This window comes from Oncorhynchus masou, chromosome 7 (assembly GCF_036934945.1).
Source record: "Oncorhynchus masou masou isolate Uvic2021 chromosome 7, UVic_Omas_1.1, whole genome shotgun sequence".
Taxonomy (NCBI): domain Eukaryota; kingdom Metazoa; phylum Chordata; class Actinopteri; order Salmoniformes; family Salmonidae; genus Oncorhynchus; species Oncorhynchus masou.
In genome coordinates, this window is record NC_088218.1 from 27,193,858 (window position 1) to 27,210,799 (window position 16,942).

The 16,942-nt window shown below is 48.1% G+C and overlaps 1 protein-coding gene across 2 annotated transcripts in view; it reads right to left on the minus strand.

Moving 5' to 3' along the window:
- The window catches only part of LOC135543614 (neuropilin-2-like), a 67,520-nt gene that overhangs the window by 21,461 nt on the left and 29,117 nt on the right, over positions 1–16,942 (minus strand). For both annotated transcript variants that reach the window (XM_064971019.1, XM_064971020.1), the window contains exons 8-10: positions 6,972–7,116; positions 5,174–5,523; positions 4,862–5,006 (exon numbers count right to left, since the gene is read on the minus strand). In XM_064971019.1, coding sequence (XP_064827091.1) covers positions 4,862–5,006; positions 5,174–5,523; positions 6,972–7,116 — 640 coding nt within the window. The remainder of the gene's footprint in view (positions 1–4,861; positions 5,007–5,173; positions 5,524–6,971; positions 7,117–16,942) is intronic.

Sequence of the window (16,942 nt, forward strand, 5' to 3'; positions counted from 1 at the left end):
CATAGGACAGCAAGGAGAGAGATGTAGGGAGGGGAGGAATGCAGCTCATTTGTCAGTCAGTCATGTAGGCCAATCATGGGTGTGGTACTGAGGGTCCCTAACAAAGGGCACTAGCCTGTTATTCTGTCAGAGAGAGAGTGTGTGTGTGTGTTTTGTGTCCTCTTGTTCTATGTTAACGGAGGGTTCTGGTCTTGTTTCTCCTCTCTAATGGCATAGTGAGTGAGTCAGAGAGGAGTGGGATGAAATATTAAGAGGTCCACATCCTCCTTACACCACCGAACAGGGCTGTGTTCCTTACGCACAGATGCACACGCACACACGCACGCATACACACGCACACACACAAGCTCTCCCCTAACACTGATTACAGTGTGTAGGTGTAGGTGTTGAGAATTCAGCGCAGACGTCCTGTGTAGGCCCATTAGGAGCCATTATAGTGTCTGTCTGTGTGTGTTTATGTGTATGTGTTGAACATCCTAGTCAGGGTGGGAACAGAGAGAGAGGGGCCTAGAACCAGTTCAGGGGAGATGAGGTGTGTGTGTGTGTGTGTGCGTGTGCGTGTGTGTGTGTGTGTGTGTGTGTGTGTGTGTGTGTGTGTGTGTGTGTGTGCGTGTGTGTATGCGTGTATGCGTGTGTGTATGCGTGTGTGTGTGTAGGTGTTGAGCCCACTGTCTGGTGCTGTAGCTCAGGTGTCCTGCATAGGCCCAGTGGGAGTAGTGAGCAGTGAGAGGCCAGATGTGTCTACTACCTCACATCTGGATAGCGGACCATACCAGCAGTGTGTGCGTGCATGGTACCCTTGGGACAGATTGTTCAAAACCCGTCCAACCCTTTCTCCACTCACTGTAACTTTAACCTTCACTCTTTCCAAGACTCCCCTGATTTTTCCACTTCCACTTGCTTTCCAACTCCCTAATCGTGTATCCAGTAGACTCACAGATGATATATAGTATGCACACGCCCACACACTTTTTAAAAATATACCCAAACCGTTCAAAAGTTTGGGGTCACTTAGAATAGTCCTTGATTTTGAAAGAAAAGCTAATTTTTTGTCCATTAAAGTAACATCAGATTGATCAGAAATACAGTGTAGACATTGTTCATGTTGTAAATGTGTCACGCCTTGGTCTTAGTATTTTGTGTTTTCGTTAATTAGTTGGTCAGGCCAGGGTGTGACATGGGTTTATGTTGTTGTATTTCGTAGTGGGGTTTTTTAGTTATTGGGATTGCGGCTGAGTAGGGGTGTTGCATAGGTTTGGCTGCCTGAGGCGGTTCTCAATCAGAGTCAGGTGATTCTCGTTGTTTCTAATTGGGAACCGTATTTAGGTAGCCTGGGTTTCACTTTGTATTTCGTGGGTGATTGTTCCTGTCTCTGTGTAGTTTCACCAGATAGGCTGTAATTAGGTTTCACGTTCCGTTTTGTTGTTATTTATTTATATCAGTTATTTCATGTACCGCGATTCATTTGTTTCATTAAAAAACATGAGTAACCAACACGCTGCATTTCGGTCCGACTCTCATTCAACAAACGAAGAACGCCGTTACAGAATCACCCACCACACACGGACCGAGCAGCGTGTTAACAGGCAGCTGGAGCAGCGAAGGGAGGACGTTATGGACAGCAGAGGCTTGGAGTATACGGCGTGGGAAGAAATAGACAGGTGGGCGGCCGACCCAGAGAGAGTGCCGGAGCCCGCATGGGATTCGCTGGAGCAGTGCGAAGAGGGCTATAGGAGAATGGAGTCGAAAAGAAAGACACGGCGAAAGACACCCCGAAAAACAGCCCCAAAAATTTCTTGGGGGGGGGGCTCAGAGGGAGAGTGGCTGAGTCAGGAGACAGACCTGAGCCAACTCTCCCTGTTTATCGTGAGGAGCCAAGGAGGAGACCAGAACCGGTGTTGGAGGTGAGCGAAGCAGAGACTGTGAAGGAGTTAATGGGGAAATTGGAGGAGAGAGTAATGAGGGAGTTGCTACTTTGGTGCTTTAGGTACAAGATTTGTCCGACGGAGCGTGTCGGGGATTTAATGGCACCTGGGTCAGCGCCCCATACTAGTCCTGAGGTGCGTGTTAGTCGGCTGGTGTAAAATGTGCCAGCCTCACGCACTAGGCCTCCTGTGTACCTACCTAGCCTTGCACGTCCTGTGCCAGTCCTGCTCTCAGGCTCTCCAGTACACCTTCACGGTCCAGTTCATCCTGTGCCACCTTCACACACCAGTCCTCCGGTGGCAGCTCCCCGCACCAGGCTTCCTGTGCGTGTCCTCGATCCAGTACCACCAGTACCAGTACCACGCACCAGGCCTTCAGTGCGCCTCGCCTGTTCAGCGCAGCCAGCGCTTTCTCCCTCTCCTGCGCTGTCGGAGTCTCCCGCCTGTTCAGCGCTATCAGAGCCTTTCTCCTCTCCAGCGCTGCCGGAGCCTCCTGCCTGTTCGGAGCAGCCTGAGCTGCCAGTCTGCATGGAGCTGCCAGTCTGCATGGAGCAGCCAGAGCTGCCAGTCTGTATGGAGCAGCTAGAGCTGCCAGTCTGCATGGAGCTGCCAGTCTGCATGGAGCTGCCAGTCTGCAAGGAGCTGCCAGTCTGCTTGGAGCAGCCAGAGCTGCCAGTCTGCATGGAGCAGCTAGAGCTGCCAGTCTGCATGGAGCTGCCAGTCTGCAAGGAGCTGCCAGTCTGCAAGGAGCTGCCAGTCTGCAAGGAGTTGCCAGTCTGCATGGAGTTGCCAGTTTGCATGGATTTGCCAGTCTGCATGGAGTTGCCAGTCTGCATGGAGCTGCCAGTCTGCATGGAGCTGCCAGTCTGCAAGGAGCTGCCAGTCTGCAAGGAGCTGCCAGTCGGCAAGGAGCTGCCAAAGCTGTTAGTCTGCATGGAACAGTCAGAGCTGTCAGTCGGCAAGAAACAGCCGCCAGAGCTGTCAATCTGCATGGAGCAGCCAGAGCCGCCAGTCAGCATGGAGCAGCCAGAGCCGTCAGTCAGCATGAAGCAGCCAGAGCCGTCAGTCTGCCAGGATCCGCCAGTCAACCAGACTCTTCCAGATCTGCCAGTCAGCCAGACTCTTCCAGATCTGCCAGTCAGCCAGACTCTTCCAGATCTGCCAGTCAACCAGACTCTTCCAGATCTGCTATTCAGCCAGACTCTTCCAGATCTGCCAGTCAGCCAGACTCTTCCAGACCTGCCAGTCAGCCAGACTCTTCCAGAACTGCCAGTCAACCAGACTCTTCCAGATCTGCCAGTCAGCCAGACTCTTCCAGATCTGCCAGTCAGCCAGACTCTTCCAGATCCGCCAGTCAGCCAGACTCTTCCAGATCCGCCAGTCAGCCAGACTCTTCCAGATCCGCCAGTCAGCCAGACTCTTCCAGATCCGCCAGTCAACCAGACTCTTCCAGATCTGCCAGTCAACCAGACTCTTCCAGATCTGCCAGTCAGCCAGACTCTTCCAGATCTGCCAGTCAGCCAGACTCTTCCAGATCTGCTAGTCAACCAGAATCTTCCAGATCCTCCAGCCAGCCAGGATCTACCGGAGCCTACTACCTGCCTGAGCTTCATCTCAGTACTGGGCTTCCTCTCAGTGCTGGGCTTTCTCTCAGTACTGGGCTGCCCCTCAGTTCCGGGCTGCCCCTCAGTCCCGAGCTTCCCCTCAGTCCCGAGCTTCCCCTCAGTCCCGAGCTTCCCCTCAGTCCCGAGCTGCCCCTCAATCCCGAGCTTCCTCTCAGTCCCGAGCTGCCTCAGTCCCGAGCTGCCCCTCAGTCACGTGCTGCTCCTCAGTTCAGTGGGGTTCTGGGTGAGGACTATTAGGCCATGGTCGGCGGCGAGGGTGGATCATCCCAGGACGCGAAGGGGAGGAACTATGACATTTATGGAGTGGGGTCCACGTCCCGAGCCGGAACCGCCACCATGGACAGACGCCCACCCGGACCCTCCCTATGGTTTTGAGGTGCGTCCGGGAGTCCGCACCTTAGGGGGGGGTTCTGTCATGCCTTGGTCTTAGTATTTTGTGTTTTCGTTAATTAGTTGGTCAGGCCAGGGTGTGACATGGGTTTATGTTGTTGTATTTCGTAGTGGGGTTTTTTAGTTATTGGGATTGCGGCTGAGTAGGGGTGTTGCATAGGTTTGGCTGCCTGAGGCGGTTCTCAATCAGAGTCAGGTGATTCTCGTTGTCTCTAATTGGGAACCGTATTTAGGTAGCCTGGGTTTCACTTTGTATTTCGTGGGTGATTGTTCCTGTCTCTGTGTAGTTTCACCAGATAGGCTGTAATTAGGTTTCACGTTCCGTTTTGTTGTTATTTGTTTATATCAGTTATTTCATGTACCACGATTCATTTGTTTCATTAAAAAACATGAGTAACCAACACGCTGCATTTCGGTCCGACTCTCATTCAACAAACAAAGAACGCCGTTACAAAATGACTATTGTAGCTGGAAACAGCTAATTAAAGAAGCAATAAAACGGGCCTTCTTTAGACTAGTTGAGTATCTGGAGCATCAGCATTTGTGGGTTCGATTACAGGCTCCAAATGGCCAGAAACAAACACATTTCTTCTGAAACTCGTCAGTCTATTCTTGTTCAGAGAAATGAAGGCTATTCCATGCGAGAAATTCCCAAAAAACTGAAGATCTCATACAACGCTGTGTACTACTCCCTTCACAGAACAGTGCAAACTGGCTCTAACCAGAATAGAAGACATTTCTAAAGTGACCCCAAACTTTTGAACGGTAGTGTATATTTGTAGGATATTTTGGCAGTTATGAAATGACAGAGAGGAGAAACAGATTGAATGTTTGGAGCGGGGATTGAACCCCAGTCTCTGGTGGGGAGAGGAGTGTGCATGTGTCTAAGCTGAGAATGTTAATAGAATACCACGGGCTTACCTGGAACGTCACAGCCCAATATTTCTACTCTCATCCCGATCCCGGCAGGAGACCACCTCTCTGGATAGATCCTGATGAACTGGGCCAGGGTCTCCTCAAAACGCCGTAGCTCAGGGGTGTCGTAGTGGGTATTCCCCTCAAATATCTGCAACACACACACAGAAATAAAGCAGAAATATTGAAATGTCCTGTGGCAAAACTCTTTATGTCGATTATTTACATGAGTATAATCATACTTTACCCTGACACGCACGCACACACAACCCCAAAATCACCCCCACCCCTACACATGTCCCCCTCCCCCACACCCACCTTGGGCAGGCTGGTCTTGCTGTCCATAACAAACCCCCAGTCCTTCCCGTCTAGACTGTGAGCCACGCGGTACTTCCTCACAAAGGCCCTGTTGTCCGTGCTGCTTGTCCCTTCTCCGCCCCTCGCCCCCTGGGTGATAATCCCCCCGACAGTCTTGGGGACACCCAGGTCCACTTGGAGCCACTCCTCCCCAGCCAGGGGCTGAGCGGGGCTGGGGAACCAGCCTGAGTGGCTGCCCACCAGGCGGGCATTCCCAGGGGACCACAGCATGTCTCGAGCTGACGAGGCTGAGATCTGGGTGTCGGGGAGCAGGCCAGAGAGGAGGCCCTGCATCTCTGAACACGGAGCATCTGAAGTTAGGGAAGAAGATGGGTGGGGAGAGGGATGGGGAAGGGAGGGGAGGGGGAGTGGGAAGGGAAATTATTCATCAAAATCCCCTTTATTGGGTAAATGTCATACATTACACAAAACTATCACATTTCAACCCTCACATATTATCTGTAAAAGAAGCAACGAGAGAGAAGGAGGGAGAGAAGGGGAGGGGTTACAGGAGATGAAAGAGGAGGAAGAGAGAGAGATGGAACTAGGAGAGAGAAGAAAGAAAGAGCGAGGGAGAAAGGTAGAGAGAGAGAAAGAGGACGGTAGAGGAGATTAGCGAGGAAGAGACCGAGGGAGAAACAGGGGAGAGAAGACCAGAGACGAGACAGAGGGAGTGAGACCGAGAGAGGAGAGAGAGTGAGGTGGAGAAGAGAGGAGAGAGAGTGAGGAGGAGAAGAGAGGAGAGCATTAGTAGGGTTGACGGTTTAAGAGCACACAGATCAAAGTTTCATGCTGTTATCTCACTGCACTAGCAATGAATGTAAATTATGGATAAATGGCAACAGAAATGCATGTGTGTGTGTGACTGTGTGTATCGACGTGAGGTCATCGTGCTTGTCTTCAAGTGACTATGTGTGTACCTGAACGGTGAGAGCCAGTCTAACATGCACTTGCAATACTAGCTAATGAGTGGTACTCTCTCTCCCCTGTGAATCACAGTTCAAGATTTACAAGTGAACAAGAGTGTCATGAATGATTGATTGTGACCCATTCTTGTGACATACTGCATCTGCAAGATTGTAGGGGTTGAGAGAAAGTAGGTTGATATCATGAAGTCAAAAAAACAGTTTAAAGGGCAGGAGAGGGAGAGGGAGAGGGAAAAGGGGAAAGACAGAGAATTACTCAGAGGTAGAGAAAGGCTATTGATAGAGAGAATTGGAGTAGGTGGAGAGGGAGCGAGAGAGGGAGAAAGAGTGAAAAGCAAGAACAGAGTATGGAATGAGCGAGAAAGTGAGAGAAAACAATGATTACGAGGGAGAAATTTAGGAGGAGGACGGAGAGCAGAAACATAGTGGAAATATAGAGCGAATGAGAGTGAGGGAAAAGACGAATGCGGAGGAGGAAGTGATTGGAGACGTGCTGGCTGAGAACGGAGTAAAACCTTGATTAGACTAATGCTCTGGTTGCTGTCGGAAGTTCTTATGTTTGCGTGTGTGAGTGCGTGTGTGTGTGTGTGTTTGTTTGTGTGTGTGCTCATGTTACTGCGTAGTTAATGCATAAACTGGCTGGCATTTCTTCGAAGGGGATATTTTAAGTTTCTTCACTGACAGTGCAGGAGATGCCGGAACACATTTTGACTCTCAAAAAGACTCTGTTTTGACGTGGAGGAGGACAGAGGACATAATGTAAAGGATGCTTCAAGTATCTAAGGCAAAATAACTGAAACACCTGTTTCCCCGTGGCTCCCTCTCACACACACCTATGATCTGGCAGCCGTAGAGCTCGAAACGCAGGGCAATGCCGTTCTTCCAGACTTGAGGCCGGATACGTACGAAGCGGGCTAAGACGGGCTGGGGTATGCGGTTCAACACCACCTCATATGGGTCTGTGTTAGCATGGAACACCTGGAGAACACACAGAGAGGGGTATATGGTTAGACGCTGATACCAATCAAAAGATACCACACACATTTTATACCACACACACACACACACACACACACACACACACACACACACACACCAGCAGTGCTAGGGCACGGTGTTGAAGATGGCCACACACCGACAGAAGTGGATAGCCTTTGTTGCTGCTCGATACATCAGCTGGCGCAAAGGGGATGAGTGAGTGACACAGTGAAAGGAGAGGATTGCTGCGCTCAATTTCTTGACCGTAAATCGCTCTGGATAAGAGCATCTGCTAAATTACCAACATGTCAATGTAAATTCAATCTGCAGGTGCGTGGAGCTATGAGCTGTGCGTGTCAAAAAGAAGGGATTTTTGTCCTCTTGGGACTTTATTTTTTACAAAAAGTGAAAAAGTGTGCGAGGAAGTTTTCAGTTCTCTCTTCCTCGCAATCTCTCTCTACCACAAACATCCATAGCCCGCAGTGTGAGTCTCGCTTCGCTGCACACACACAGAGCCCCAGCTAAGCACAGACAACCTAAGCATAGATCCAATGACACCCACCCAGCTGTCTGTCTGTGTTTGTGGGGCAAACGGTGAGGGATGGTAGGGGTTTGGAAGGGCAGACACACACGCTACGAACACACACACATCCCAAACACACATCCCCTTCCCCCACTGTACACACACACTACCACCCTGGGGGGACTGAACAGTGGACAGAAATGCTTGATGGACATGACAGGGCAAGGTTGGACAGGATTGGGCGTTCTGTAACAATAACAGGAAGTCTCCGCAGAAGGGCAGGACAAGACCAAGGACTACTTTCTGTGGCATCCGTCCTGAACGTCCACCCCACTCCTTACACCTCCCTTCCTCTCTTGACCCCTCAGGGAGCGAGGTTAGAGGTCAGAGGGTAAATGTGACTGAAGGAGAGGAGCCTCTCCCTTGTTTAGGGGAAGGACACAGACAGACAACAGACGTCCCCTCATGCCCGTGGGAGGAATCAATGGTGAGAGACTTCTGACCCACCCCATGTCCTATCCCTCTATCCAGTCTGGAGGTCTTCCACCAACCACACCCCATCAAAACATCTCTCTCTCTCTCTACTCTCTCTCCATTCTCTGTTCCACTCCCCCTCTCTCTCTCTCCAGTGAGGCTCATTGCCAGTCTGAAACCAACCCCCCCTCTCCCCCCAACTCCAGATATAAGAGGAACTCAGAAGAAGAAAGGACCACAGGCCAAAGCTTAATATAAGTTAAAGCAGACATTGTCTGTGTTCCAAATGGGACTCTATGTCCTATGTAGTGCACTACATTTGACCAGGGCACTACAAAGACAATAGAGTACCATTTGGGACACAGACAGACAGTGTAGAAACGTGTATCGTGGCCTAAAATGCACCAGATTGACAGCCAGGGAGAATCGTTACACCAACTGACCACAGAGGGCGCCAGAGCTATAGGTTTTAATAAGGCTTATTTAAAGCAATGATTTTGCATGAAATGCTGGCCTATTGTCATATGCAATGTAGGCCTCTAGTCAAATACTTGAATGTGCCTTCAATGCGTCTCTTTCGCTCTTCTCCTTTGTGTCTGTGTCTATGGTAATTCTCTCACTTTCCCTCTCTCTCTTTCACTCTCTATATCCTTCCTCGTCTTTTCTTCTCTCTGACTTTATTTGTATTATATTTTCCTCTCCTCTCTTCTCTCCTCTCTATGTATCGGAGGCTATAGTCATTCTACCAACCTTTCCTTCACTCTCTCTTCTTCTTCCTCACTATAGTCTTTCCACTCTCTTCCGATCTTCCTCTCCCTGTGTCCGAGGCCACTCTGTCCCCCGGTATTTTGATTGGCCCTGTGCACTGTGTATGCTCATACGCATGTGTGTTAACCTAACACCCATGAGTCCAAACCACAAACCGCCCTCCACAAGTAAACATAGCCAGTTCTCACCTACTGCCAGATGGTATAGAGATAATGTCACTTACCTTTTAACGGCCCAAACTACATTTTAGAACTCCATTTTGTGATGTCAGACACATTCAATAGAACTTTTTTTTGGGGGGGGGCATGAGGGTGAGAGGGAGGGTTTTTAGAAAATAAAGAAGGATATGAGAGAGGGAGAAATAGAGAGAGAGAGGGTGGGGGACAGGAGAAGGAGATTCGTGCTGCAGACATCCCCAGTCCACTCTGTTTCCTCTTCCTCTCTCTAGTTACATCCTTACCCCTGACCTCAATTACCCTATCAGCAGGGTCAAAGGTCATTCCGCTCATTAGACACCTGGACATTTGCTGGAAACAGGAGAAGGGTCATAAAGTTGTGTGTGTGTGTGTGTGGGGTTAGAGTTGATGTTTGGGTATATGAGTGTGCATGAGTTTTTGTTAGAGCATGTGTATGCTCTATGTACATCATGTGTTCATGCAAATTACATGTGTGTGTGTTATTGTATGTGATGGTATGGGATGTCCCATTGTTGCTCTGGCAGACTGTGGGTGTCATTCAGCCAGTCGTCTGGGCAAACCTTGTAATCTGCCCGACGATGGGAAGGAATGGAGGGGGGGGTAACCAGTCTAGCTCCGCCTCTATACAGCACACAGGGCAAAGAGGGCTAAATAATTAACATTGTCATGTTGTCTCCTCGTGTGGCAGGTCATGAAATTATAACGAACCCCCCAACGAACCCCTTAACCCACCCTACCCTAGCCCTGCTGCACCACTTCACACATATACACACCCCGGAACCCCTCCCACATTTATGTGACGGTCAAATGCCTGGAGCGGATGGACACCGGCGGAACAGAGGCACCATGGATATTTAACTATTGATGACCCTCCGGAGAAGAATGGGGTCACCGCGAAAGAGAAGGAGTGTGTGTGAGTGTGTGCAGGGGAGTGGAAGGAGATAGTGTCAGACTGGGCTGAGTCTCCCAGATGAAAACACTTCTCTAAAAACAAGATGGAGAGAAAACAAAGAATAACAAATGGAGACTTACGAGAGAGAGAGAGACTCAACTCATTCCGAGATGATCCATTTGCCTTCTCTCTCTGTCCCTGCTGTGTTTCCCTTCAAGCTGATGGCACCACAGGGAGATGTGGCCAAGCTCTGCACAAGACATTCTCTCTCTGTCTTTCTATCCCTCCCTCCCCCTCCCTCCCTCCCTCCCTCCCCCTCCCTCCCTCCTCCCTCCCTCCCTCCCTCCTTCCCCCCTCCCTCCCTCCCTCCCTCCCCCTCCCTCCCTCCCCCTCCCTCCCTCCCTCCCGCGTTCCGTTTCTCGCTCCGTATGAAGATGTTGACAATTGGCTCCAACTGGCTGCTTTCCACTAGTGGCTTGAAGAGGGGGCCAGCAGGGCTGAGGAGTGTGTGTGTGTGTGTGTGTGTGTGTGTGTGTGTGTGTGTGTGTGTGTGTGTGTGTGTGTGTGTGTGTGTGTGTGTGTGTGTGTGTGTGTGTGTGTGTGTGCTGAGGTACTCCTTTGAAATGGTCTCTCACCCCTTCACACAGTTGTTTTTGTCAATGTCTCCCACTCTGCCCCACTTCCCTCATTTCTCTCTCATCACACTGCAAGTGTGTGCGTGGGTTAGTGTGTGGGTGAGTGTGTGTGTGCTAGGTGTAAGTGTGTCTACACGCCTATGTGTGTGTGTGTGTCTATGTGCTTGAGTGTGTAGACATGCCTGTGTATATGTGTGTGTGTGTGTGTGTGTGTGTGTGTGTGTGTGTGTACGTGCCTGCGTAAATACGTAAATGCGTGTGTTTCTACATTTGAGTGTGTGTGTGTTTGACACAGCTGGTGTGTGTGACTGAGAGTAACAGGCTGTAACTGCAGTGTGGGCTGTTTTTCTCCCAGGTCACAGAGTGGCAGATTTAGCACAGTAAGACAATGCATTTCTGCAAAACACACCATGTCTGTTTATTATTTGGGCTAATGTGATTCCTCCATTCAGGCACAATGTGTGTTTGTGTACGCGAATGTGAATGCATGTGTGTATGTCTTTATGAGTGCATGTGTGTATGTTTGAGAGCTGTGTCAAGTAACGATGTGCATGTGTGAATAGCATGATGCCTATTTAATAAATCACACATGCTCCAACAATAAACTGCCAGTCGCTCACAGAGGAAGAGGAATAGCAATTTGGCACAAATGCTATGTTGCCATTTCAGTCAAAATCATAGACATGGGGTGTATTTACTAGGAACCAAACTGAAGCAAACAGGCTGAAAAGGGGAGGGAGTCAACTGAATTTGTCCAATAAGAATGGCTTACTTTCGTTTTTCTGTTTGCTACTGCGTGCACTAATGAATAAGGCCCTGGTGTTACTTGCATGATTCTTCAGATCCGCTTTATGAGAACTGCTGACATTTCCAACCTTCTGTCGCTCACTACGGAACAATGACTAGAGACCTCCAGCTGCTGTATCCATGTGTCGGCACCCTGCTCCCACACATACTTTGACGCACGCGCACGCACGCACACACACACACACACACACACACACAGCTCTGGAAAAAATTACAAGACATACTGCAAAATGATCCGTTTCTCTGGTTTTACCATTTATAGGTACAGTTGAAGTCGGATGTTTACATACACCTGAGCCAACTACATTTAAACTCAGTTTTTCCACAATTCCTGGAAATGTAATCCTAGTAAAAAATTCCATGTCTTAGGTCAGTTAGGATCACCACTTTATTTCAAGAATGTGTAATGTCAGAATAATTATAGAGAGAATGGGTCAGAAGTGGGTCAGTGGGTCAGAAGTTTACACACACTCAATTAATATTTGGCAGTATTGCCTTTAAATGGCTTAACTTGGGGAAAACATTTTGGGTAGCCTTCCACAAGCTTCCCACAATAAGTTGGGTGAATTTTGTCCCATTCCTCCTGACAGAGCTGGTGTAACGGAGTCAGGTTTGTAGGCCTCCTTGCTTGCACACACTTTTCAGTTCTGCCCACTAATTTTCTATAGGATTGAGGTCAGGGCTTTGTGATGGCCACTCCAATACCTTGACTTTGTTGTCCTTAAGCCATTTTGCCACAACTTTGGAAGTGTGCTTGGGGTCATTGACCATTTGGAAGAACCATTTGAGACCAAGCTTTAACTTCCTGTCTGATGTCTTGAGATGTTGCTTCAATATATCCACATATTTTCCCCCCCTCATGATGCCATCTATTTTGTGAAGTACATCAGTCCCTCCTGCAGCAAATCACCCCCACAACATGATGCTGCCACCCCCGTGCTTCATGGTTGGGATAGGGTTCTTCGGCTTGAAAGCTTCCCCCTTTTTCCTCCAAAACAAAATGATGGTCATTATGGCCAAACAGTTCTATTTTTGTTTCATCAGACATTTCTCCAAAAAGTGCAATCTTTGTCCCCATGTGCAGTTGCAAACAGTAGTCTGTCTTTTTTATGGCGGTTTTGGAGCAGTTGCTTCTTCCTTGCTGAGCGGCCTTTCAGGTTATGTCGATATAGGACTCATTTTACTGTGGATATAGATACTTTTGTACCTGTTTCCTCCAGCATCTTCACATGGTCCTTTGCTGTTGTTCTGGGATTGATTTGCACATTTTGCACCAAAGTACATGAATCTCTAGGAGACAGAACGCGTCTCCTTCCTGAGCGGTATGACAACTGTGTGGTCCCATGGTGTTTATACTTGCGTACTATTGTTTGTACAGATGAACGTGGTACCTTTAGGCATTTCGAAATTGCTCCCAAGGATGAACCAGACTTTCTGAGGTCTTTCCCATGATGTCAAGCAAAGAGTTTGAAGGTAGGCCTGGAAATACATCCACAGGTATACCTCCAATTGACTCAAATTATGTCAATTAGCGTATCAGAAGCTTCTAAAGCCATGACATCATTTTCGGGAATTTTCCAAGCTGTTTAAAGGCACAGTCAACTTAGTGTATGTTAACTTCTGACCCACTGGAATTGTGATATAGTGAATTATAAGTTAAATAATCTGTCTGTAAACAATTGTTGGAAAAATTACTTGTGTCTTGCACAAAGTAGATAGTTTGTTATCAAGAAATGTGTGGAGTGGTTAAAAAACTAGTTTTAATGACTCCAAGTATGTATACTTCCGACTTCAACTGTATGTGTTTGGGCAAAATTTACATTTTTATTTTATTCTATAAACTACTGACAACATTTATCCCAAATTCCAAATACAACTATGGTCATTTAGAGAATTTATTTGCAGAAAATGACAACTGGTCAAAAATAACAACATTTCACAGTGGGTGCGAGGCCCTGGAGAGGCCGACAAGCCACAGTGTCTCGCACCCACTGTCAAATTTGGTGGAGGATCGGTGATGATCTGGGGGTGCTTCATCAAGGCTGGAATTGGGCAGATGTGTCTTTGTGAAGGATGCATGAATCAAGCCACGTACAAAGGTTGTCCTGGAAGAAAACGTGCTTCTTTCTGCTCTAACAATGTTCCACAACTCTGAGGATTGGTTTTTCTAGCAGGACAATGCTCCATGCCACACAGCCAGGTCAATCAAGGTGTGGATGGAGGACCACCCAATCTCCACACCTGAACCCCATTGACAACCTCTGGAATGTGATAAAGAGGAAGATGGATGGTCACAAGCCATCAAACAAAGCCGAGCCGCTTGAATGTTTGCGCCAGGAGTGGAGTCACCCAATATCAATGTGAAAGACTTGCGGAGAGCATGCCAAGACGCATGAAAGCTGTGATTGAAAATCCGGGTTATTCCACCAAATATTGATTTCTGAACTCTTCCTAAGTTAAAACATTAGTATTGTGTTGTTTAAAAATGAATATGAACTTATTTTATTTGCATTATTCGAGGTCTGACAACACTGCATCTCCTTTGTTATTTTGACCAGTTGCCATTTTCTGCAAATCAATGCTCTAAATGACAATATTGTTTGGGGGAATTTGGGAGAAATGTTGTCAGTAATTTATAGAATAAAACAAAAATGTCAATTTCACCCAAACACATACCTATATATAGTAAATACAGAGGAAGTGATCATTTGTCAGTGGTCTCTTCTTTTTTTCCAGAGCTGTATAGGCACACATCCTCACACACGCACACACTTCTGCACATAAATAAATACACACGCAGACATGCACAGATTCATAGACAAACACATACTGCAAACACACACACACGCTCAGCAGACGGACAGGAAGTCCCGAGCCCTTTACTCATACTGTAGTTGACTTGACGACATATCACCAGTGTGACATGCGCACACACACACACACACACACACACACACACACACACACACACACACACACACACACACACACACACACACACACACACACACACACACACACACACACACACACACACACACACACACACACACACACACACACACACACACACACACACACACACACACACACACACTCCCATTACCAGCCCATTAGTTTAGCTAGAAACTAACTGTTAAATGACAATCAGAAGGGCAAATCTCCTTTCATTGCCATGCCCCCCATCGTGTTCCCTGGTTTAAACACTTAAAGGATCTCTAAGGGCTTAGGGCCAGGCTAACTCGGACTCTGTGTGTCTGTCAGACGCCACCATTGTTGGATTAACTGTCACGGAACATACATACGGACAGAGGACGTTCTATCTTGCATGGCTCCAGATAACCCCTGGTCAAAACTCATCTCCAGTCCAGACACCCCGCTCTGAGGTCAGTGGTGGTGTGTGTGTGTGTGTGTGTGTGTGGGGGGGGGGGGGGGGTCCAGCTGTTGGGTGTTTTTTTATTTAATTCTAAATCCATTTGCTCAAATAATCGCCTCACAGACATTGTATGCCCCCCACTGTCACCCAAAGCTGAAACAGACAAAGAGGCGCCCCAAAGGGAGAAAGGAGGCTGGGATAAAAAAGCTGATGACTCTCCCCCTCTCTTACAGTCCACGGTGGCTTTAACATAAACTCAGGGAAAAAAGAAACGTCCCTTTTTCAGGACCCTGTCATTCAAAGATCATTCGTAAAAATCCAAATAACTTCACACATCTTCATTGTAAAGGGTTTAAACACTGTTTCCCCTGCTTGTTCAATGAACCATAAACCATTAATTAACAGGCACCTGTGGAAAAGTCGTTAAGACACTAACTAGCTAACTAGCTAGACACTAACTAGCTTACAGACGGTAGGCAATTAAGGTCACAGTTCTGAAAACTTAGGACACTAAAGAGGCCTTTCTACGGACTCTGAAAAAAAAGAAAGATGCCCAGGGTCCCTGCTCATCTGCGTGAACGTGCCTTAGGCATGCTGCAAGGAGGCATGAGGACTGCAGATGTGAACAGGGCAAGAAATTGCAATGTCCATACTGCGAGACACCTAAGACAGCGCAATACAGAGAGACAGGACGGACAGCTGATCGTCCTCGCAGTGGCAGACCATGTGTAACAACATCTGCACAGGATCGGTACATCCGAACATCACACCTGCGGGACAGGTACAGGATGGCAACAACAACTGCCCGAGTTACACCAGGAACGCACAATCCCTCCATCAGGGCTCAGACTGTCCGCAATAGGCTGAGAGAGAATGGACTGAGGGCTTGCAGGCCTGTTGTAAGACAGGTCCTCACCAGACATCACCGGCAACAACGTCGCCTATGGGCACAAACCCACCATCGTTGGACCAGACAGGACTGGCAAAAAGTGCTCTTCACTGACGAGTCGCGGTTTTGTCTCAACAGGGGTGATGGTCGGATTCGCTTGAGCGTTACATCGAGGCCTGTACTCTGGAGCGGGATCGATTTGGAGGTGGAGGGTCCGTCATGGTCTGGGGCGGTTTGTCACAGCATCGTCGGACTGAGCTTGTTGTCATTGCAGGCAATCTCAATGCTGTGCGTTACGAGGAAGACATCCTCCTACCTCATGTGGTACCCTTCCTGTAGGCTCATCCTACCATGACCCTCCAGTATGACAATGCCACCAGCCATACTGCTCTTTCTGTGTGTGATTTCCTGCAAGACAGGAATATCAGTGTTCTGCCATGGCCAGCGAAGAGCCCAGATCTCAATCCCATTGAACATGTTTGGGACCTGTTGGATCGGAGGGTGAGGGCTAGGGCCATTCCCCACCAGAAATGTCTGGGAACTTGCAGGTGCCTTGGTGGAAGAGTGGGGTAACATCTAACAGCAAAAACTGGCACATCTGGTGCAGTCCATGAGGAGGAGGTGCACTGCAGTACTTAATGCAGCTGGTGGCTGACTGTTACTTTTGATTTTGACACATTATTCCATTTCTGTTAGTCACATGTCTGTGGAACTCATTCAGTTTATGTCTCAGTTGTTGGATCTTATGTTCATACAAATATTTACACATGTTAAGTTTGCTGAAAATAAACGCAGTTGACAGTGAGGACGTTCCTTTTTTTGCTGAGTTTACATATCTGGGTCAAAGTTCACATTTACATTGAGTATGAGTACTATATTCGTACCTTATCCCATTGACAAACATAAGCAAACTCAAGCACGCACGGACACACACACCTCTTCCACACTCCAGCTGTGTTTACAACCACTGGTGTGTGTTTGTGTGTGTGTAAAAGGATGATGAATTGCAGAGATAGATAAGGGCACACAGAGGACTCCATTGTTCATGTTTGGCAGGTTCCTCCCTCCTTCTTTCCATCTCTCCCTCCTTCCCTCCTTTCTCAATCTATCAGGAAGACACTTCATGGGATAGAGACATGACTCATGTCAACACACATTCCCAACAGGAATCTCAAAATAATTCCCGGTCATTCCCGCACTATCATCGGAAGAGCACCAACAGAGCAGCTCTCCTGGCCTTGATAACTGGTATATATTTCAGACAA